At 50.4% G+C, this 19,456-nt stretch overlaps 6 protein-coding genes across 6 annotated transcripts; 2 read left to right on the top strand and 4 right to left on the bottom strand.

The window, feature by feature from the left end:
- Positions 1-366: 366 nt before the first annotated feature.
- P174DRAFT_442531 (uncharacterized protein) lies at positions 367-1,596 on the bottom strand (the record flags this gene model as incomplete). The annotated part of the gene is made up of 1 exon (XM_024827596.1): positions 367-1,596. A coding segment is annotated over one exon (1,230 nt), but the record flags the coding sequence as incomplete, so codon positions are not given.
- Positions 1,597-3,164: 1,568 nt separating this feature from the next.
- P174DRAFT_504783 (putative DNA polymerase iota) lies at positions 3,165-5,956 on the top strand. Its single transcript, XM_024831225.1, has 3 exons — positions 3,165-3,658; positions 3,750-4,037; positions 4,097-5,956. The coding sequence occupies exons 1-3, from the start codon at positions 3,614-3,616 to the stop codon at positions 5,552-5,554; spliced, it is 1,791 nt and encodes a 596-aa protein (XP_024681259.1). The 5' UTR covers positions 3,165-3,613; the 3' UTR covers positions 5,555-5,956.
- Positions 5,957-6,733: 777 nt separating this feature from the next.
- On the top strand, positions 6,734-9,084 carry admB (ADAM family of metalloprotease ADM-B; the record flags this gene model as incomplete). Its single annotated transcript, XM_024829975.1, has 3 exons — positions 6,734-6,806; positions 6,876-8,967; positions 9,003-9,084. 3 exons carry the CDS (start codon positions 6,734-6,736, stop codon positions 9,082-9,084), a joined length of 2,247 nt encoding a protein of 748 aa, XP_024681258.1.
- A 3,917-nt stretch (positions 9,085-13,001) lies between these two features.
- On the bottom strand, positions 13,002-14,454 carry cdc31 (putative cell division control protein Cdc31). The gene is made up of 3 exons (XM_024827595.1): positions 13,863-14,454; positions 13,363-13,728; positions 13,002-13,342 (listed from the first exon to the last, which is right to left on the bottom strand). The coding sequence occupies exons 1-3, from the start codon at positions 14,145-14,147 to the stop codon at positions 13,238-13,240; spliced, it is 756 nt and encodes a 251-aa protein (XP_024681257.1). The 5' UTR covers positions 14,148-14,454; the 3' UTR covers positions 13,002-13,237.
- A 342-nt stretch (positions 14,455-14,796) lies between these two features.
- Positions 14,797-16,830, bottom strand: P174DRAFT_373248 (uncharacterized protein; the record flags this gene model as incomplete). Its single annotated transcript, XM_024822486.1, has 2 exons — positions 14,797-16,304; positions 16,353-16,830. The coding sequence occupies 2 exons, from the start codon at positions 16,828-16,830 to the stop codon at positions 14,797-14,799; spliced, it is 1,986 nt and encodes a 661-aa protein (XP_024681256.1).
- Positions 16,831-17,750: 920 nt separating this feature from the next.
- P174DRAFT_461205 (ssDNA-dependent ATPase MGS1) lies at positions 17,751-19,369 on the bottom strand (the record flags this gene model as incomplete). Its single annotated transcript, XM_024829974.1, has 2 exons — positions 17,751-18,850; positions 18,901-19,369. 2 exons carry the CDS (start codon positions 19,367-19,369, stop codon positions 17,751-17,753), a joined length of 1,569 nt encoding a protein of 522 aa, XP_024681255.1.
- Between the last annotated feature and the right edge of the window lie 87 nt (positions 19,370-19,456).

The following is a 19,456-nucleotide window of genomic DNA, read 5'->3' as shown; positions in this document are numbered from 1 at the left end:
TGATCGTCAATCCTCGTGCTCGGCAAGAGTCTCGTATTGGCGAGGGTGGGGTTACGATGCAGAAAAGGACAGTTGGAAGACGTGAAGAAAATAGTTGGATTGCCCGCAATCACGGCGAAATTAGAAATCTGACAGTATGTGCGCATATACTGTAAATTAAAACAAAAAATGGATCATGAAGTGGAGGCTAAAGCCATCGACTAGGGGTCCCGGTGGTCTCAGACAACCGAGGAGAATGCTTGAGGTGATACATGGAATGCCCGAGAGCCCAGAACTCCAGAAAAATGATTAGGATGCAAGGTGCTGAACGGCTCAATATGAGGAGTATGCGTGTCTATATGACGTAAATCGTAACCAAATCAATCATCAATGCGAGGTGGTATAGTTCAGGGATCCGAAATTTTCAGATCTATCGGTATCTGGTGGCTCAGTCTCAAGGGCTTGATCTGCGTTTGAGCCATCGACTTTGCCCTCAGGAGATGCGACAGATGAAGTTGGGCTGGAGAGCCGCTCAGAAGCGCTGGAAGACCGACTATCCTCCGAGTCACTCGTGGCTAAGCTCTCGGTGTCCTTGTCATCATGAGTGCTCACATCCGATGCAGGTGCGCCGCTGACCCCAAGAAGCTTAGAAGATGCATCCTCGGGTGTTTGAGGTAATTGGATAAGCTCGTTCCGCTTTTCCAATGGTCCCAAGGTCCATCTCCATTCGCAACGGCGCTTGATGCGATGCTGGCGCGGTGTCTGGGGAGTGGAGGAACCATACGGATCGGTCTCAAGCCCGTCCAATAGTGCCACTGCACGAATCTGTCTTTCCGCAGTTAAAGGTTTCCTCTTCTTCCTTTCGCTTTGAGACTGTGATGTGGTGCGATATTCGTCCTCGTCGGAGGTGTTTATGTCGGACGAAGTACGGCTAGAACCGGTATCCGAGGCCTCACCGGAGCCAGCCTCTCCGGAAGGATGATGTTCCACCTGGTCAGTGAGGTCGGAATGGCGCGCGGTGTAGTGCACGGTCGTAATCTCCTCTTCGAGTGGATACCGATAGCTCACCCGTTTCTCGGCGGGGAAGAACATTCTGCGCGAGCTCGATCCCCCATTAGGCCCGTTCGGGACCACGGATATCGATCGCCGTCTAGCAGTAGGTTCTAATGGCGAGTTCCGAAGAATACTCTTCACCCCAAGAGGTTGTTGATATGGATTCCCATTAGCAATAGTGGGATATGGTGACGAGGGTTTGCCGAATCTTGACATGGAAGATTTGGAGGGTGACACGGTAGCAGAGGGCGGACAGGAGGAGACATCATAGGCGTTTTTAAAAGTGTTGCGCACAGTGGGAGACGCTGTGGCACCGGCTGCTAACGAGAGAGACAGCCCCGTTGTTGAACTGCCAAAAGTCATTGGTAGTGATTTGGTCTGAAGCGTGAGTTTCGGTCTCTGTGGGATGTTCGACCGCCGGTCGCCTGCCGCATTTGATGATACGCCGCACGACATATTTGTAGAAGCGATGCCTGTTTGACACGAGGTCTGTGATATTGTGTGGGCGTTCGTTCGATCAACATCAGAAGGGGGTGAAGGTGCGACGGTAACGGGGCATGGGGGCTGCAAGCATGGCGAAGAGACGGAGAGGGGAGACCTGGGAAATGGCGCAATTTGATCGCGAGGAGAGCCCGAGGAAATAAGGATGAAATCGAGGTAAAGTAGAGGAGACAAGACAGAGCGAAAGGACGGTCTGCGCCCCGCACGAAGAGGCTATGGAGGGGAGTAGACTGTAAGTACAGCCCACAGTTGGCCAGACCGGATTCCAACAATAAGACAACCGTCGGAGAATCGATGGAGACGTTGGAGCTAAGTGGGAATTATAGAAATAATAAGATATCTACTAAGAGATGGGAAAAATTTTTGAAAAATAAGAATAGAAATACAACGCCGAAGAAGAGTAGTAGAGGAGAGCGGGTGGGCGCTTGGGGGATTTCCTATTATAGAAATGCGACTGCGGAGGCAAATTTGGCGATAATGACTCTGAGCAGTCTTTTCGCAGGCAAGAGTCGGAAGGGATAAAAGTATGGATGTGAATATGAAGAAAAAGAAGATGAAAAGAGAGACACACTGAGTGAAAGTACTCCAGGAGAGCTTTATCTGACCCGAAAAGAAGAAAAAGCGTCTATCACATTCAGACTCCGTAGTAGGCGTGTTATTCAGAGGGTGCAGGGACTATTGGACGCCATCCTGGAGCAGCTGGTCTATTTCTGTCATGCACATACGTATGTCTGCCTGTCTACTGTCGATCCGATCGTAAAGTCCAACTTATTCACCACTAGACTCAACCTTCCGTCAGAATAACATCAAAATCAGACAATCTGGTACGATATCTGATGGGATCATCACATTATCTATAGAATGTTGGCACCTAAACTCCGTTTATAGACAAGACATGACAGCTTGTAGGTACCTGGAATACTTCCAGTCCAGTCCCATATCCAGGTACAGACTGTCTACCTTACCCAGGTACTATAAAAAGATCAGGGCAAGACACGAGGCGGTGGGGAAGGCTTCTAGTACGGAGTACTACGTTTTAATACATACTAGTCACAAAACGGTATCCAAGCGTTGTACGGTAATGTAACATTTTTGCGTTGGGAGTCTGGACTTACATGAACCATGGTTCCTCATTCCTCAGTTTGTACCTTTTTGACAATCCAGAAACAGTTCCAGTTTGACAGTGTCTAGACTAGACAGAGAACAACGTTTCGAGCTGTTCACCCTCGGAGATATCTCAGTCATGGGATTTGTCCAGCACGGAGGCTTCCTGTTTCCACTACTGCTTGTCTCTTACAGATGTTTCAACTCTTCCAGGGTACCGAGTTAATCAAACGTAACCCGATCGTGAAGAAGAAACTTCATACCTGTTCAGTGCTCAAAGAAGCTAGAATGCACTGATTCATGAAACGCTCCAGTGTACCAATACTTGCAGAGTGACTTTAAATGCTTGGAGGTCTCTAAAATTGCTTGCAAGAGACTGCCTTGGTGGCATATCCCTCCCCTTCTACTCATCACGAGGATCATCAGAGTATTCGATGGTATGCTTAATATAAGAGTCAGCGTAATACGCAGCTGCAGTAGCTTTCCAGCTCGAGTCCTCAAGATCCTTACTACTCTGTACAAAGTAGTCCATTCAGATCATTCAAAATGATAAGGCAACATTCAGTAGGTGTATCTGATGCCAGAGTGGACATCTCCACCTCCAGCCACTTAGTTTTCTGTGCCACAATCCCAGCCTCCACTCCGGTCCAATCATATTCTCCAGCGGAATTCGTTGTTGGAATAACTTCATCTCGCCGCTCAACAGCTCTGTTCTTGAGTCAGACAACGTGGGTACTCGCGTTGGCTCGTTTCCATCAACACAGACTCTGTTGATGTGTTTTCTTAATATATCAGCTAATTAATCGGGTATCTTCCCACCGACTTTCCTTTGCAGCCTCGATAATGCCCACCGTTAGATAGTCCACCAACAGGACCAATGCCGCACAAAAGCATTACCTCAGCATCAGGTGGACGGGGCACAGTCACGTATCGAGCGAAGACGGGTCCTTACGACTCCAAATTTTGACCAACCTAGATGGCTGCGCCTCGTAGGGATGACGGTCGAATCATCATTCATTTTGTTAGTGTCCTTCGTAACTACGCGCAGAACAGCATGGAGAATGGTCGTTTAGGTTATGGTAATGATTGCTAATCACCCCCGAACAATACAGGATTATGATTGCTTCTATGCCTCAGTGTTTGAGGCGGAACAGCCAGTGCTCAAGTCCCTGCCTCTGGCGGTTCAACAAAAGCAGATCGTGGTGACTTGTAACTACGAAGCTCGACGGCGAGGGCTGCGCAAACTGCAGCTGATCAAGGAAGCGAAGCAGATCTGTCCGGACGTTGTCATTGTTTTGGGTGAAGACCTCACCAGATTCCGCAATGCTTCCAAGGAGCTCTATCTCTTTCTTCGGGACTTTGTCTGGGGAAAGCGAGTTGAGAAGTTGGGGTTCGATGAGGTGAGTGGATACCCTACCTATGCGTTCAGTTTGGCCCCCATAATAATGCTCAAGCATAGGTGTTTCTCGATGTGTCCGACATGATTACCTACAATGTCGAGATGCTGAATCGTAATGACCTCAAAAACTCATTCTTTCACCTTGACCGTCGAGATCCCACAGTGGGTTTTACCTACGATGCGACAGACTTTCAAGGACACACCTATCCAGCTGTTTCCGACGTTGTAACAGACGCGGACTCGAAGTGGCTTCGCAATAGACTGTTGGTTGCGTCACATCTGGCAGCTTATCTTCGAAACCAGCTCGAGTATCAGAAGGGCTACACTGCCACTGTGGGCATTTCCACATCAAAGCTTCTCGCAAAGCTAGTTGGAAACACACATAAGCCCAACAGTCAGACAACTCTTCTGCCGCCTTATACTGTGGCGGAGCATGGGGCGAAAAGCAACGTGCTACACTTCCTTGATGCTCATGAGATCAGAAAAATCCCTGGAATAGGCTCGAAAATTGCGCATAAAATCGAATCATTCCTTACTACGGCTGTAGCTGGGGCCGGAACAGAGGTAGTACGGACTAGCGATACAAAACCACACTCAGATGACCACACCGTCACGGTTGGAGACGTCCGTCTTTTCCCTGGCATGGGCCCTCTGTTATTAGAAAAAGTTCTAGGCGGCCCAGGATCTCCCAGGGGCATTGGGGCGCGAATATGGGGGCTGATACACGGGGTGGATAACACTGAGGTTCTACAAGCTCGAGATCTACCGACACAAATCAGCATCGAGGACTCATACGGTCGCTTAGACACATTCAAAGAGGTCAGGAAAGAGCTGATTGCTCTGACAATCAGCTTGATCCGGCGCATGCGGGTTGATCTGACTGAGATGGACCCTGATGTCCATTTCCCAGCCGGCGAGCCCGCTGCAGCTGATGCTCTTAATGCAAAGCAACAGCTCCGATGGGTGGCTCACCCGAGGACTCTTCGTCTCTCAACGTGTCCTCGCCCAGCTCCAGGCTCCGATCAGTCAGAGCGCCATGGCCTCAACCGGATATCTCGTTCCGCACCTCTTCCATCCTACATCTTCAACCTCGATGAGAACGTAGACGCTTTGGCAGAGCGACTTGTGCAGGACATGGCGATGTCCATGTTCCGCAAGCTTCACCCTGAAAACTCGGGTTGGAATCTCCGTGTCCTGAATATTGCCGTGACAAATATGATAGAGCGCGCTGGTGACCAGAAGAACAGCAGCGGTCGAGATATTGGGAAGATGTTCCGTAAACAGGAAGCAACGCAGCGGGATGATCCTACGCCAGAGCTGGAGAAGATCACCTTCAGCGGCATCGCTCAGGGAGACATGGATTCGAAGATGGTTGATTCCGCCGGAGCCAACGATACCTGGGAGGAGAGCGACGAAGATGGCGACACGCCGTGTGTCGCCTGCACAATTTGCGGGACATTGATACCCTATTTTGCCATGCTTGCTCATGAGACGTACCACACCGCACCGGGTGATTGAGAACTTGGGTTCGAGGATAGGGCTGTGGTTATGTCCATGAGCTACCACATCTTTAATTTGGATGATGTGATGAAGTTTTTTATATCACAATAGTAGCCTTGATGCCTATGCATTTTTCTATTTTGTTTCGTATGCAAACGGTGAGCATTCATCAGCACCACTAATAACCTGTCACCGCTATATGATCGGTCTAGCATGAACCATGCAAAACCCTCCGAGGTGAGATATGTTTCGCGTTAGAAGTGCTTCCTAGAATCTTCTGTTCTAACTCAATCTGGTAAGATAGGCATACGTATGTTCGAGTTAAAATGGCCCACAGGACATCCAGCCACAGGCGCCAACCGATCTTGGCAGTGATCATTTGCTCCTTGTTATGGTGGAGGGTTGTCTTGGACGACGGAATGCACAACGGCCATTCGCCATCTTAATGCTCCATCAATAAGACTAACGATGTATTAATGTATTCAGATGACGATTAATAAGCCTTTCAATTATCCTCGACGATTACTACTATTGATGGCAATGGCATAAATCCTCTCCCGACAGTTTCTTACAAGACCCTGAGGACCCTTTGTGAGAGAGGCGAGTGCATCAGGAATCTTCGCTCCACCTTTACCGCGCTCCTCCGCAACAACTTCTCCTCACCGTCAACCATCTTGTCTCATCCTTCTACTGCGTATATGATCAGACCCCAGTTCGTTTCTGCATAATTCAGTCATTCGCTTCTTCCGGCTCTCATCTTTGGTACCGCCAAGCCGCTGCGCCCCAGTAAAACGGATCTGCCTGGCGCCCAGCGACCGTCATCCCTATTAGTCTGATCCTAGTGGAGGCTTCTTGTCAGCCATTGTTCTTCAAAGGGTGAATTAAGTGTCTTGGAGTGTGAGCATCAATCAGTCTCTTCTCGTCCGATACTGATTCGGGTCGCTTTCTCTCTTTTCAAAGACGACGAAAGATACTTGCAGGGTGCATATCTCTGTGTTGATGTTCTCGACTGATCCGACCAAGTCCTAAGACATTGTTTCATCTTACTTCCTCGGCCATTCTTTTATCTTGTTGCCTGATGCCAGTATTCATTCGAACCCCTTATGAGATTGAAAGAATATAGGGAGAAGGTTACGTTCCACAGCCTGCTTGATTGGAGTCAAGGGGTTCCGTACATCCGTCCATTTGTCGACGGAGATGAGGTTTCTTTCTAAAAGTGCTCTGCCATTTGTTGCGAGTGCACTCTCACTCCTATCTGTTCAGGTTGCAGGTTAGTTCGCATTGCTTCTTCGACGAGTCTTCATCGGAGATAGCTAACTTATCATCCAATGTCGTTCAGCCCGATCGCAAGAACCTAGTGCCATCCAACATGTCTCGATACTTGAACATGCGGTAATCAACACACCCTCTCACGAGGTCGACCACCTTACAGATTTCGATGTCACTTTCGAACTTTCAGATAAACATCAAACAATAAAATTAGAACTAGAACCCAACCATGATATCCTAGCCGATGATGCATACGTGCAGTATCTTGACGCGGAAGGAAACATCCATCGTGAGGAGCCCATCCAACGACATGAACACAAGGTTTTCAAAGGGCAATCTCTGCTGAGGAGAGACAATGGTCTGTGGAAGCCCGTGGGATGGGCAAGGATTTATGTCCAACGGGACGGTTCCCAACCCCTGTTCGAAGGAGTTTTCAGTGTCGATAATGACAACCATCACGTTGAACTCAAGTCAACTTACTTGCAGAAGAAGCGCGTCGAGGACGCCAGTATTCCCGACCGAAAGGACGAATATATGGTTGTCTATCGTGACTCCGATATGATTCGACAGGTCCGCAATGAGTTGAAGCGTTCTTTGATCAGCTCGTCGTCCTGCCAGGCCGACAAGCTCGGTTTCAACAGTGACCCGCAGCATCCGATCTTCCGCTCTGAGTTTCAAGACATGGACTTGGGTATGACCAGCTATGGTTCCATGTCGCTGAACTCATTGTTTGGTCTCAGCAAACGACAGTCGGATATTGGCGGTGTTTCAGGAAATGCGGGTGGTGTTAATCTGGCTCAAACCATCGGTAGCACATCCGGGTGTCCCAAGACCAAACAAGTGGCCTTGGTCGGCATTGCGGCAGATTGTTCCTTCAGGGCTTCGTTCGACAACGACGACGCTGCCAAGCAATGGATCATTAACGTGGTCAACAGTGCCTCGGACGTCTATGAAAAGTCGTTCAATATTTCCATCGGCCTGCGAAATCTCACCATGACCGACAAGACGTGTCCTGAGACTGCGCCGGCTTCAACACAGTGGAACATGCCATGTGATCAAAGCAACATCACTCAGCGACTCAATCTTTTCTCCCAGTGGCGTGGACAACAGAGCGATGGCAATGCCTATTGGACGCTCATGAGCAATTGCCCTACCGGCAGCGAGGTGGGTTTGGCATGGCTTGGACAACTCTGTAATGCGGAAGTTACCGGTGATGGCAGCAACTCGGTATCCGGGACCAACGTTGTGGTCCGCGTGTCGGGTGGTGGATGGCAGGTCTTTGCACATGAGTCGGGCCACACCTTCGGAGCGGTGCATGACTGCGACAGTATGACCTGCGCGCAGAACTTGGAGGCGTCCTCTCAATGCTGTCCGTACAACAGGGGAACTTGTGATGCCAATGGAAAGTACATCATGAACCCGAGTACAGGAGCGGATATTACCGCGTTCTCACCATGCACAATTGGAAACATTTGCTCTGCGTTAGGTCGCAACAGTGTCAAGTCCAGCTGTCTGTCTGATAATCGCAACGTCGTCACCTACACCGGCAGCCAATGCGGCAACGGTATTGTTGAAGCCGGCGAAGACTGTGATTGCGGCGGCGAGTCATCCTGCGGCAACAACCCCTGCTGCGACGCCAAAACCTGCAAGTTCAAGAATGGAGCCGTGTGCGATGATGCCAACGACAGCTGCTGCTCGCAGTGTCAATTCTCTGCCGCCGGAACCGTCTGCCGAGCTAGTCTCGGGGAATGTGATCTGCAAGAGACGTGTACTGGGAATTCGAGCACCTGTCCTGCGGATTCGTTCAAGAAGGACGGAGAACAATGTGGCAATATCTCTGGCCTGACCTGCGCCAGTGGCCAATGCACCAGCCGTGACTATCAATGCCGGGCCGTTATGGGAAGTTTGATCCACGACAATAACACCTACGCTTGCCCGCAATTCGATTCGTCATGCGAATTGATCTGTACATCCCCTTCCCTGGGTTCATGCTTCAGTATAAACCAGAACTTCCTCGATGGAACCCCCTGCGGTAGCGGGGGTTACTGCCACAACGGGCGGTGCGACGGCTCCAACATTGGATCCTGGATCGAGGAACACAAGAATATCGTCATTGGCGTCGCATGCGGTGTTGGTGGCTTACTTGTCCTCTCCATCCTCTGGTGTATGATCAACCGCTGTCGCCGGCCACGAACAGTCGTCAAACGGCCACCGATGCGGCCCTGGCCGGGCCCTATGCCACCACCGCCACCTCAAATGGGACAGTGGGCCGGGCCTAATAGAGGGTACCAAGGGCTCCGGGCTGAGCCGCCACCCCGTATCCCGGACCGTACCAGCCAGCAACACGATATGCCTGATCTTTTCCTTCTTACCGTCACGGTCCACGCGGGATTGATTTCCGCAACACTTGCATAACACTATCATTTATATCCGGTTGTATATGTTTTGGAGTTAGAGAGTCTTTACTTATGGTCTGGGTTAAGGCATTTGGAATCCTAGGCTCTGGTGTTTTTTTGCGGGCGTATCAGATGTCAGACCTGTTTCACACATCTGATTTCATAGTTAGCTTTGGTTGGCATTACTTGCATATAGCTGCACTTTTCTAAGAGAATTATTAACCGCATTGCGGGCAGATGCAGTTGGCCCTAAATGTGTATGGATGTCATGAACACCTTCCCAAACATGCAAATATGCTACCTTGGTCCATGGTGGCTTCATCTACAGCCGAAATAAGTCACTACCATCCTCCTCGCTACTGCATGTATTTCGTTGATATGAGGGGATTTTCACAATTCCTGTTTCTTCTGGGTCTGTCCATCTGCAATTCTCTCACACATAGAATGAGCATCAACCTAAGCTCGCGACCTTTCCATAACTAGTACGTAGCTTGCATATGCTACATTCTAAGTTCACCCTCTATCTCTTCGTCTTTCGTCTCTTTCTCTCACCGCAACCCTTTGAGGGCTTCTACGTTCCCCCACTCCGCGGCCAGGTGCAACGGTCTCGCCTACCAACTATTCTCTGTCTCGGTCTTGCTGCCGTGCTCCAACAGCAAGCGAATTACTGCTGGTGTTCCTGTTGGATTGCCAGCGGCATAGTGCAAAGGAGATGCAGCGTCTCCGTCAACAGCATTGACGTCCGCGCGCCGAGTTCGATCAGCCTCCGCGTTACGGCTTCATCCGGTCCCAACGCAGCAGCATGGAGTGCCGTTGTCGGCGTGGCGTATATGGCACCGTTTAGTGAATGAGGAGCATAGTCGGTGGTGTACACGGGGACTCTAGCAGAGATGTCGGCCCCGAGGGCGCGGACAAGCTAATCCAGAAGGTCGACCTGTTCATACCGAGTAGCAACCATCACCAGGCGAGCCTTCAATGCACTGTCCATTTCGATATGTTTATGCTGCATGAATGTTCTGGATCTTGTGGATTGTCCCCCTACGCCCGTTTTTGGCAGGCCAGAGAAGGACGGGCATGGGGTCGATCACAGCGCGGGCTTGGAGAAGTGGGTCGAAGAAGTGTGCGAAGTCGCGAGATGTTCGAGCCAGAGAGTTGAGGTCTCTGGGCCCGCAAGTGATTAGAAATGAGAAGGGTCAAATCTGGGGGAAGATTCAGTAAACACATTGTGTCTGAGGAGGTGATGCGAGGTTAGGTGAGGACGAAGTGTCGAAGTATATCGCAGTAGAAGAGTATGAAGGTATGTAATCTCTGATTCCATAGACAGCACTGTGAGATTCACCGAATACTTGACTAATCCATTGTACTGTTTTGGCAATTGCATACAACTGGTGTGAATAATAGAACCTTCTGTCGATATGTCGGACTATCAGAAGTTCCTCAAATTCTTCAAACGGAGATTGCCTGGCTGCAATTTTCTTCTTCGAGAAGGGCCGAGTCATCTAGCTAAATACATTCATGCAAGCTGTCTTTGGTGAGACCATATACCTGGCCCCAAGCGAGCTCGACCCTGTCAAGATCGATGCCCTCCCGCAGGTGCATGCAACAGTGCCGACCAACGAGCCCCGAAACTTGATAGACAAGGATATCATCCCCGCCTGCAGAGAGGTACATGGGTACATGTCCTCAGTCCTCTCCTCATCGATCTGGCATTCAATCTTCGCGACGGACAGACTTCTATGCGGACAAGGATGCTGCACAATACAGAAACGGATCACTCAGTAGAAGCTATACCTCATCGTTGGTACGGCGATCACCTAAAAGCCTTTCCAGCTCGCGTCCTAGCTCAGGACCCGTCAGAGCACCCGCTTTTCTCGGTATTTCCCGTACCGACACGGACGCTGCGAGATCAAGGGGAGTATCAGCGTTGTAATCAATGGCAAATATATCAGCCCCCTTATCAACAAGCAGCTGGACGGCCTCGTGGTTTCCAGACTCTGCTGCAAGGTGTAAAGCTGTGCAGCCCTCGTCATCAGTTGCGCTAATATTTGCTCCGTGATTCAAAACCAGTCTTATGGCCTCGGTGTTTCCATCAATACTAGCCCAGAGCAAGGGAGTCTGCCGTCGATCGGGCTCGACGGCTTCTGTCTGTGCCCCGTGTCCCAAAAGCAACCGTAGGATGGCTATGGAGTTCGCACCGGACTCTAATTCTTCGTCCGTATCCCAGGCCTCACCTGCGGAGGCGTCTTCGCGGCCCGGTTTCCAAACAGCGTAATGCAGCGGGGATAGGCCCCCAGTATCAAGCGCGTTCACGTCGGCCCCTAGCTCAATCAACTTTTGTGTAGTGACTGTGTTCCCTTGTTCAGCGGCTTCATGCAATGCTGTCCTTGGCAATAGCGAATATTCATGAGTTACCATGGCAGAGAGGTTGGCGCCAACGGTGCGAACGAGATATTCAAGTAGGTCAACCCGACTATGCGAGACGGCAGTCATGAGCATGCTATCTTTTATGTGGGCAGGGATATTGGTGCGGCTGTGCTCGGCGCGTTCAAGGACCTTGCTGATTATTGCCTCGTCTCCTCTGGCAGCAGCCCACTGGAGTATCTCCAGCTTGGGGTCGGAAAGGCCACGATCTAAGAGACGAAGGCCCAGTAGGTTCGCGAAGGAGCTGGCGGTCTTGACTAGGGCATTTAGGTCTTTTGGTTTGAGGAAGTCCCCAATGAGAATGATCAATTCACAAGGGAGGTTTGTTAGAAACATGTTGGCTGAGGCCTGAGGGTAAGATGTGTTGATGACAGATGATGAAAAGCTTGCTCGAGTTTTCCGAATACAATTTTGAACAGATAGGAAATGCGTAGTACTGGCACTGTTGTTTGAGTGAATAGCATGGCCCAAGTGATGGAGCGTCTGTCGTCTACAGTGAATAGTCTCCTCCTACTCCTCCTCCTCCCACCACCATCACCAGCACGCTACAGCGTTGCACTGGGCAGTAAAAAAAGGGGAAAAAGCTGTTGTTCACAAGTTGATCGAACTTGGGGCAGACGTCAACGCTCTCGACGAGCATCGACACTCTGTTTTACATTTTGCCGTCTCACTGGACCACTACAACCAGCCTGCATCAATGCGCATCATTAAGTTGTTACTGGACAATGGAGCAATGACCGAGAGCAGAAACCTGTCTGGAAAGACGCCGTTACACAAGGGCCGCGCTAGACCCCAGCACAGCGGCCCTGGAACTGCTGCTGGAATATGGAGCCGATATCATGGCTCGAGATAACCAGGGCATGACAGCCCTTCATTACGCAGTTAGGCTGTCTGACTTCCAGTCGATTGTCCTTCTCTTTGAAAGGGGAAGTGATATAGACGCCACCAACAACGTTGGGCTTTCAGCTTAGGCGGTTGGCGTGGCTGGGTTGTAATGAACGATATTTGTGTGTACCTTGAATCCCATGGTGATGCGCAGGATGATACGGAAGACTAGCCCTCCCATCTCTCACTCCTTCCCCGTACTAAACAATTGGCTATGGGTGCACCGTATAGCGAAGGGAAGGAGATGAGAGGAATGGCACAGAAGGGTCATCGAGCTAGGAGCAGATGTCAATGCTCTTAGGTAATGGTGGCGGATGTATTGCATTACGCCGTGATTCGGACTGATTGACTAACGCTAATATTGAAGCTCGTTTAACCAAACGACCCCTTGGCACTTGGGCAGCGAGTGACGAGTACGTCTGACAGGAAGCTACTTCTGGCCCACGGCCGGAGCTCGAGGCGTGCATTCGTTGCGGGATATGGGGCATTGCATACACTGGTCTGGCTAACCGAGTGGCATTGGTGTAAACCTCTTGTCTAATATAATTTCGGAGACCTCGTTGGATCCGGTTAAATTCAAGAACGCGACACGCCCATCGATTGTCTCCTTGAAGAACGGGGCTGGATCTGATGACGAGAGCACGGATGACAGGAAAATGTTCCATTACTCAAAAAGCACCAGTCCACGCATGACAGAAGAAGCATATACAAGCAGATAGCAGCGCAAACATCATTGCCAGCAGATACTCACAAACGCATCCCTCGTAACACCACCCACCCCTTCCAAATCAAACTCCTCAATCATCGCCCGTAGCTCCTCCTCCTCCAACCCCGTCTCCCCAGCTCCCTCGCAACCCGCCGCAAATCCTCAAGATCAATGTACCCCTTCCCACCCTCGTCAAACAGCTCAAACGCCCGGAGGATCTCGTCCCGCGGATCCCGCTCCAGAATCTTAACGGCCGTCACGGCCTGAAAGGCCGACAGCGGCATGAGGAGGTTGGAAGGATGCTGGGGGTTTGTGGCCGGCGTCGCCTTCGACTGCGCCTGATGCTGCGCTGCCTGTGCCGCGGATTGCTGTTGTACTTGGGGCCGGGGGACGCCGTAAGTCGTGAGGAGGGAAATGAGTTCTTGTTTCGAAAGCGTGAAGCCGAGAGCGCGGAACGCGACGCGGAGTTCATGGTAATCTAGATGGCGGTCTCGGTCGAGATCGAAGAGCGTAAACTATCCACCACATCATATCATATTAGCTGGATCCTCAAGAAAAACATTCCCATACCCATATGCCTTGGTTCCGTCCGGAACACCGTCGCGGTAACCAGGCACAGGCACCGGCCGAAACGTATCAGATCCCTTACAGCTTCATTAATCTCCTCCCTCTGCTCCTCCGTCAACCGATTCAACGGATTCGAGTCCTGCGAGGGACCATGTGTCTGCGAATGCACGGGAGGTTGAGGCGCTGCCTGCTGCGTTGATTTCGCGGCCTCTGCGCCAAATTCGCCGGGGCCTGTCGCTCCCAGCCCGCGATGCCGAGAGAAGGACGACGCGCTGAAAGGGATCGCATTTGCGTTCACCGATCGATCGGGTAATTTGCCGCCTCCGTATGAGCGAGATCCGAACGGTTGGTGGGCCGATGAGGCCATGATGGCTGTTTGTTCCTGAAAGCGTGTCGCCAGGACACGGGCCGGTAGAGAAGAAGTTTTGCGCTGGTAGAAGGGAGAGTAGACTAGGAAGATATTAGACAGTAATTTTCGAGGCTATGGAAATCAGACAATGCTGTGGTGTTCTAATTGTGGGGTTTTGTTTCGTCTTTGTCTGCGGAGAAACGCGCTGGAAGCAGTCGCAGCGGCCAGACGCGAAGCGGTGGACAAAGCTTGTTGTTGTTCCTTGGGCGATCATACAACAGAATGTTAGGTATCAAAATGGTCGTTGCACGTCACTGGAGAATTATTCTAATTTATATTACTACTAGCACAGAGAATTGCAATCGCTTCAATCCAGTGGTATTGGTTCCAAAACTATCTTTGTCCTTTGGTATCGTGTAGCAAGGTTATGTCACATGTAACAAGATCCGCCCAGGTCCTCGTTTCAGGAAGCCAACTGGGTTGCAAAAAAAATTGTAGAGATCATAACACAATAGCCAACTGATTTTCCTGCAAGGAATCCATAGAGCAGAGCCAAAATACATTTGTTTCAAGATTTCGGTGTTCATATCGCTGCTGGGTTGTCCTGTGTGGGCGAATTCTGGCAGCAAAATGGTGATATTGGAGCGAAAACTTGAGCCGATGGCAGCTAATAGCTTCCAATCATACTAGAGTCAGCCGAATTGACTAACGTCGTTCCACCCCAGGAGTCGGTCGGGGAAGGGGTAGACCAGTCACCCAGCAGCGTGTTTCTTCCAAATGCGTCAGAGTCGGTGAGGCTTTCGTCGAAGGGATAAATCTGTGATAATTCTGCTTCCAAATTCTCCCAGTCGTCCGCACCGTCCGTCATCTGCGAGAGATCTTGAGGCTGGCTTTCGAGGAAAGGTGCGGCAAGAGTTGGAGACTCGAAACTCTCGTTAAGAAGAAACTCAGCATCGTATGAGACATCCGAAGACTGATAGGTTTGTCTGTGAATGTCTGTGGATGGTAGATTCTGATCAAAAGGGCGCGAACAGATTGCGACGTTGAAGTATTGACAGCAGGAGACTGGCGGGATATGTTGCTCAAAGGACACCTTCTTCTCGGCCTCCAGTTTTTCTTTCTCCAGCTTCGACCCGAATACGTGCGGGATCTTCTCCTTCACACAATAGATGTTGGAGAGTACCATGTTTGAGCGAATTTTAACATCAGCAAATATGCCAGCCATTGGCTGTGGCAGTTCGAAGCTGGAAAGGGCTTCCAGGACTCGGTGGTAGAGGCCGACAGCCACCCAAACTGGGTTGACGCAGCTTGCACCGCTGCAGTCATTCTTCATGCCAGCAGGCTCCCCGTCGTAGTCTGATTTCTGTTTGATTAAGCTGTAGGCTTCGGAACCCAGCTCGTCTGACAATTCGCAGAGACCTCGTAGGCAGAGAGCCAGCACGTAGAACATCACGATCCTTGTTTGTTCTAAATCAGTCGCTCGCACGTATACCTGCGTCTTGAAAAGGCATAGAATCGCCGAGAGCAGCTTGTGCATGGTCACAGCAGTCTGCACAAGAGAGCTGCCAGGGAATTGCGTCTCAAATTTATCCATCTCTTTAGACTGAACGCACTTCAGGAGCTTAAGAATTAGCTGTTGGCTCAAACCGCTGGAAGTGTTCATATTTGTAGCGTCGAGGTCAGCCGCATGCATGACCCAGTAATCTATCACTTCGCCGTTGCATTGACAGAAGCTGACCACAGCCTGGGAAGACGCACATTGAGATATCTTTTGTAGAGAAGAAAAGATATCTTCAGGTTTTGGCGTTTGGAACGAAGTACTGTCTTGGTGCATGTCCTGACAGGGAAGCAAGGACAGCTCTGCAGGTCTTCTGATGCACTTGGATTTGCTGTCTTGGCAACGAGGACAAGGAAGTTGCGGTTCGCAGGTTTTCTTCATGCGGTAACACCAGAGGCAAACGCCTCCCATTTCCTTGAGCTTCTTATTTTTCTCTCTTCTCTCGTCTGATTCCTCTTTGGTCTGTACTCGCGACTCGCGATGACGAGCTGGCCTTATTCCGTCCTCCATCACAAATGTAAACCCGGAGACATTGTCAGGAGATCGACGCTGCTGGAGTGACCGGGCTGGAGGAAGACAGTGGACCCCCGAAAGGTTCATGGAGCCTTGGGATGTGACTAGTTCGGTTAATATATGTACAAATAACGTGGGAAAGAGTCACTTACAGTCGGAAGGAATCCGATCGGCCGATGATGCGAAGTCATATACATGATGCTCAACCGGTGACACTGTGCGAGTTCCGAGGGTATCGTACGGCCAGGCGGATAACTGATGTTCCAAATTCACATTCGACGGTGGTGGATTCGGCGTTTGAATCGGTGTACCATAAGGGACTGACACTGGAGCGATGACGGGCCCGGGAGAAGGAAAACAGTTGAAGCCTTGGGAGAAGTTCACTGGATGGGCATTGGTAAGGTTTACCATGCCGTTTGGGAAAGTGTGGTGGTTTACCATGAGTTCAGTGGTAGGGCCGCGCGCGAACGGAGAGTCCATTTCAGCAACAGGAAAATGCTGTACACGATTATGATGTACATGCTGTAGTGACTGTACTTGTAGTAAATTGAAGCAGTGAGATGATGGGGTATCGTATGTAGCTTGGTGATGGATCATAGCTTCGTGTGATGATGACGCAGGACTCTCCATAGTGGGCTGGGGGCGAGTTAGTAAATACTGACTGAAAAGGTTCAGATATCTGAGCAGCGAGAAGAAGAAATGAGACATCCTCAAGCCTGGAACAGGGTTAACTTACACCTCCATTTGGAAGTTCTCTGCTCTGATGTCGAGGGTCAAAAGATGTTTGAAACGATCCAAACTGCGAAGGAAGGAAGGGAAGATCCGAGTTTGGAATATAAGACATAGTATCGGATTCTATTACTTTACGTGCGTAGTAAAGACGATCGAAATCAAAAAGATAGTGTATAGGTAGATTCAAGGCGGTCTCAAAGAGGTTCGATAAGTAACGAAAGACGTAAGAAGAGAGATGGTGGATGATGAGTTCAGGAGACACTGTCTGAAGAGGTCGAGGTGTGTTGTCGTCGAAGTATGACGAGAAGGTAGGAGTCACAGTAGACCCAAAGTTAGGGCAAGGCCAGCATGACGACAACAAACCTTCCACCAAGCAACCACCATCCTTCAGCAGTCTGCAAGCAAGAGCGACAGCAAGCAAGACGGACAAGGCTGAGTGCTCAGTACATGAGCAGAACAGCGACTGCTCTCTGGTTGAACCATCAAAGCCAAATAAGACCAATTCCTGGCAGTGTCTGCGCTGGAGTCGACTGGACACAACTGGGATTGCAGCCTAAGGCAGAAAGCACTTCTCGACAAAAAAGCTGTAGGTCTTCTGACCTTCCCGTCGTTGATTATTTACCTATAGCATCATCAGTTGTTCATGGGAAGAATGGCAATGTTTAAACCAACTCAATATCCGTTGGGGAGAGTAGATGACCCTGCCAAGAAGTGAAGTCGGAAATCGCCCATTAGCTGTCCCCTAGGTTGCGATTGAAGAGGAACTGCTACTTGATCAAATTCGCTTCTTGATTCATACAGGAAGCGATGTAATCACTTCAAGGCTCCAGATGTTGTTCATCCCGAGCTATAAGATCAGGGTCAATCTTAGTGCCCAGATCTCGGTCTTCAAGAAATTTCCGGCCAAGTAGTTTCTCTGGAAGGTAATCTTGCACTACCTGACCATCGAGGTAATTCGGGTTGTACTTGTACTCTTTCCCATACCCCAACTCCTTCATGAATCGAGTGGGGGCGTTTCTCAGATGGATCGGTACTGGCAAGCCCGCAACCCCCGGCTCCCCCAACGCTGCAAAAGTATTGTTCAAGCCGCGATACGCTCGAGTACTCTTTTTAGAGAGCGCCATGGCTACTGTAGCATGTGCGAGATTGATGCGTGCTTCTGGAAGGCCGATCTTTTCGACGGCCGAGTGAGTAGCAACAGCAAGTGGCAGCATACTGTTGTCTGCCAAGCCGATATCTTCTGAAGCCACAACAACTAGGCGACGTGCAATATACAAAGGGTCTTCGCCAGATTGCAGCATGCGTGCGAGGTAGTATAGAGCAGCATCTGGGTCACTGCCCCTGATCGATTTGTGGAAGGCCGAGATTGTGTCATAATGTTGATCCCCTGCGCGGTCGTACACCAAAGTCTTGGTAAGCGATCGCTTCAATTCTTCTTTGGTCATGCCGGGACGTCCCGACAAGTCCATAGCCAGCTCCAAAAGGTTGAGGGATGTTCGAGCGTCTCCGTCAGAAAAGCGAGCAAGGTATTCAATCAACTCATCATCTACGATTGAGGACGGTGAATAGTTGGGACCCTCCACTCTCAAAGCTCGGTCAAGGATAGATTTGACGTCCTCATCGCTCAGTTTTGACAATGTGAAGGTCCTGCATCTGGAAAGGAGAGCGCTCTGGACTTTGAAAGACGGATTCTCGGTCGTGGCGCCAATGAGTGTGATTTGCCCACTTTCTACAGGGCCTAAGAAAACATCCTGCTGTGACTTGGAGAAGCGATGGATCTCATCGCAGAACACTATCGTCTTCCTTCCAGTCAGACCGAGCTCGCTTCTGGCTTCTGCGAATATCTTTTTGCATTCCGCGACCCCGGTACTGGTACTGTTGATTTCCACGAATCTGCTCCCTACCATCGACGCGATGACTCTTGCAATGGTTGTTTTACCCGTCCCCGCATGCCCCAGAGAATCATACTCGGGACTCGATCTTGTTCAATTAGTCCGCGGAGTACACCATTCGGCCCAACGAGCTCCTGGCCACAGACTTCATCGAGAGTCCGGGGCCGCATACGCTCAGCCAAAGGTGCTGCTTTCTGAAGCGCGTTCACCTTCGGCTTTTTCGGATTAGGCTCTCTTTGCACTTCATCTTGATCCGGCTTGTTCCCGTTCAAGACAGACTCCTTCTCGTGTGTAATCGTTCGTTTCCCGTTGACGGGTCGTAGCGGTGAAGGTGCGGACGGGGAATCACTTTGCGGTATGCTTTGGGAGGCGGCCTTTCGGGCAGAGGTCGGCTGAAAGAAGCTAGGTACTGGAGTCTTCTGAGAAGATCCTGGCTCCCCCGTGCTCGATGTCGGCTCCTCAATGTAGTTCTCACAATTGGAGTCGATATGGTCGTTGATCTTTAGGGACGGAACGGATTTCCCGCAAATGGGACAGGAAACCATGATGACTGGCCCATAAGCGATGACTACTTTTGAATGGGTGATCAATCAGACAAATTTCGTGGAGGCACCATGAAGAATGAATGAGAA

This window comes from Aspergillus novofumigatus, assembly GCF_002847465.1.
Source record: "Aspergillus novofumigatus IBT 16806 chromosome Unknown P174scaffold_5, whole genome shotgun sequence".
In the NCBI taxonomy this organism is placed as follows: Eukaryota; Fungi; Ascomycota; class Eurotiomycetes; order Eurotiales; family Aspergillaceae; genus Aspergillus; species Aspergillus novofumigatus.
The sequence above is the reverse complement of the archived record's forward strand: the minus strand, read 5'-3'. Positions and strand labels throughout refer to the sequence as shown.

Coding starts and splice junctions, on each gene's coding strand:
- P174DRAFT_504783 (XM_024831225.1), top strand. CDS start 3,614: ATGGCTGCGCCTCGTAGGGATGACGGTCGAATCATCATTCATTTT. Junction 3,659..3,749: donor GTCGAATCATCATTCATTTT/GTTAGTGTCCTT, acceptor CGAACAATACAG/GATTATGATTGCTTCTATGC. Junction 4,038..4,096: donor AGAAGTTGGGGTTCGATGAG/GTGAGTGGATAC, acceptor GCTCAAGCATAG/GTGTTTCTCGATGTGTCCGA.
- cdc31 (XM_024827595.1), bottom strand. CDS start 14,147: ATGGCCTCATCGGCCCACCAACCGTTCGGATCTCGCTCATACGGAGGC. Junction 13,729..13,862: donor GGGAGGAGATTAATGAAGCT/GTAAGGGATCTG, acceptor TGTGGTGGATAG/TTTACGCTCTTCGATCTCGA.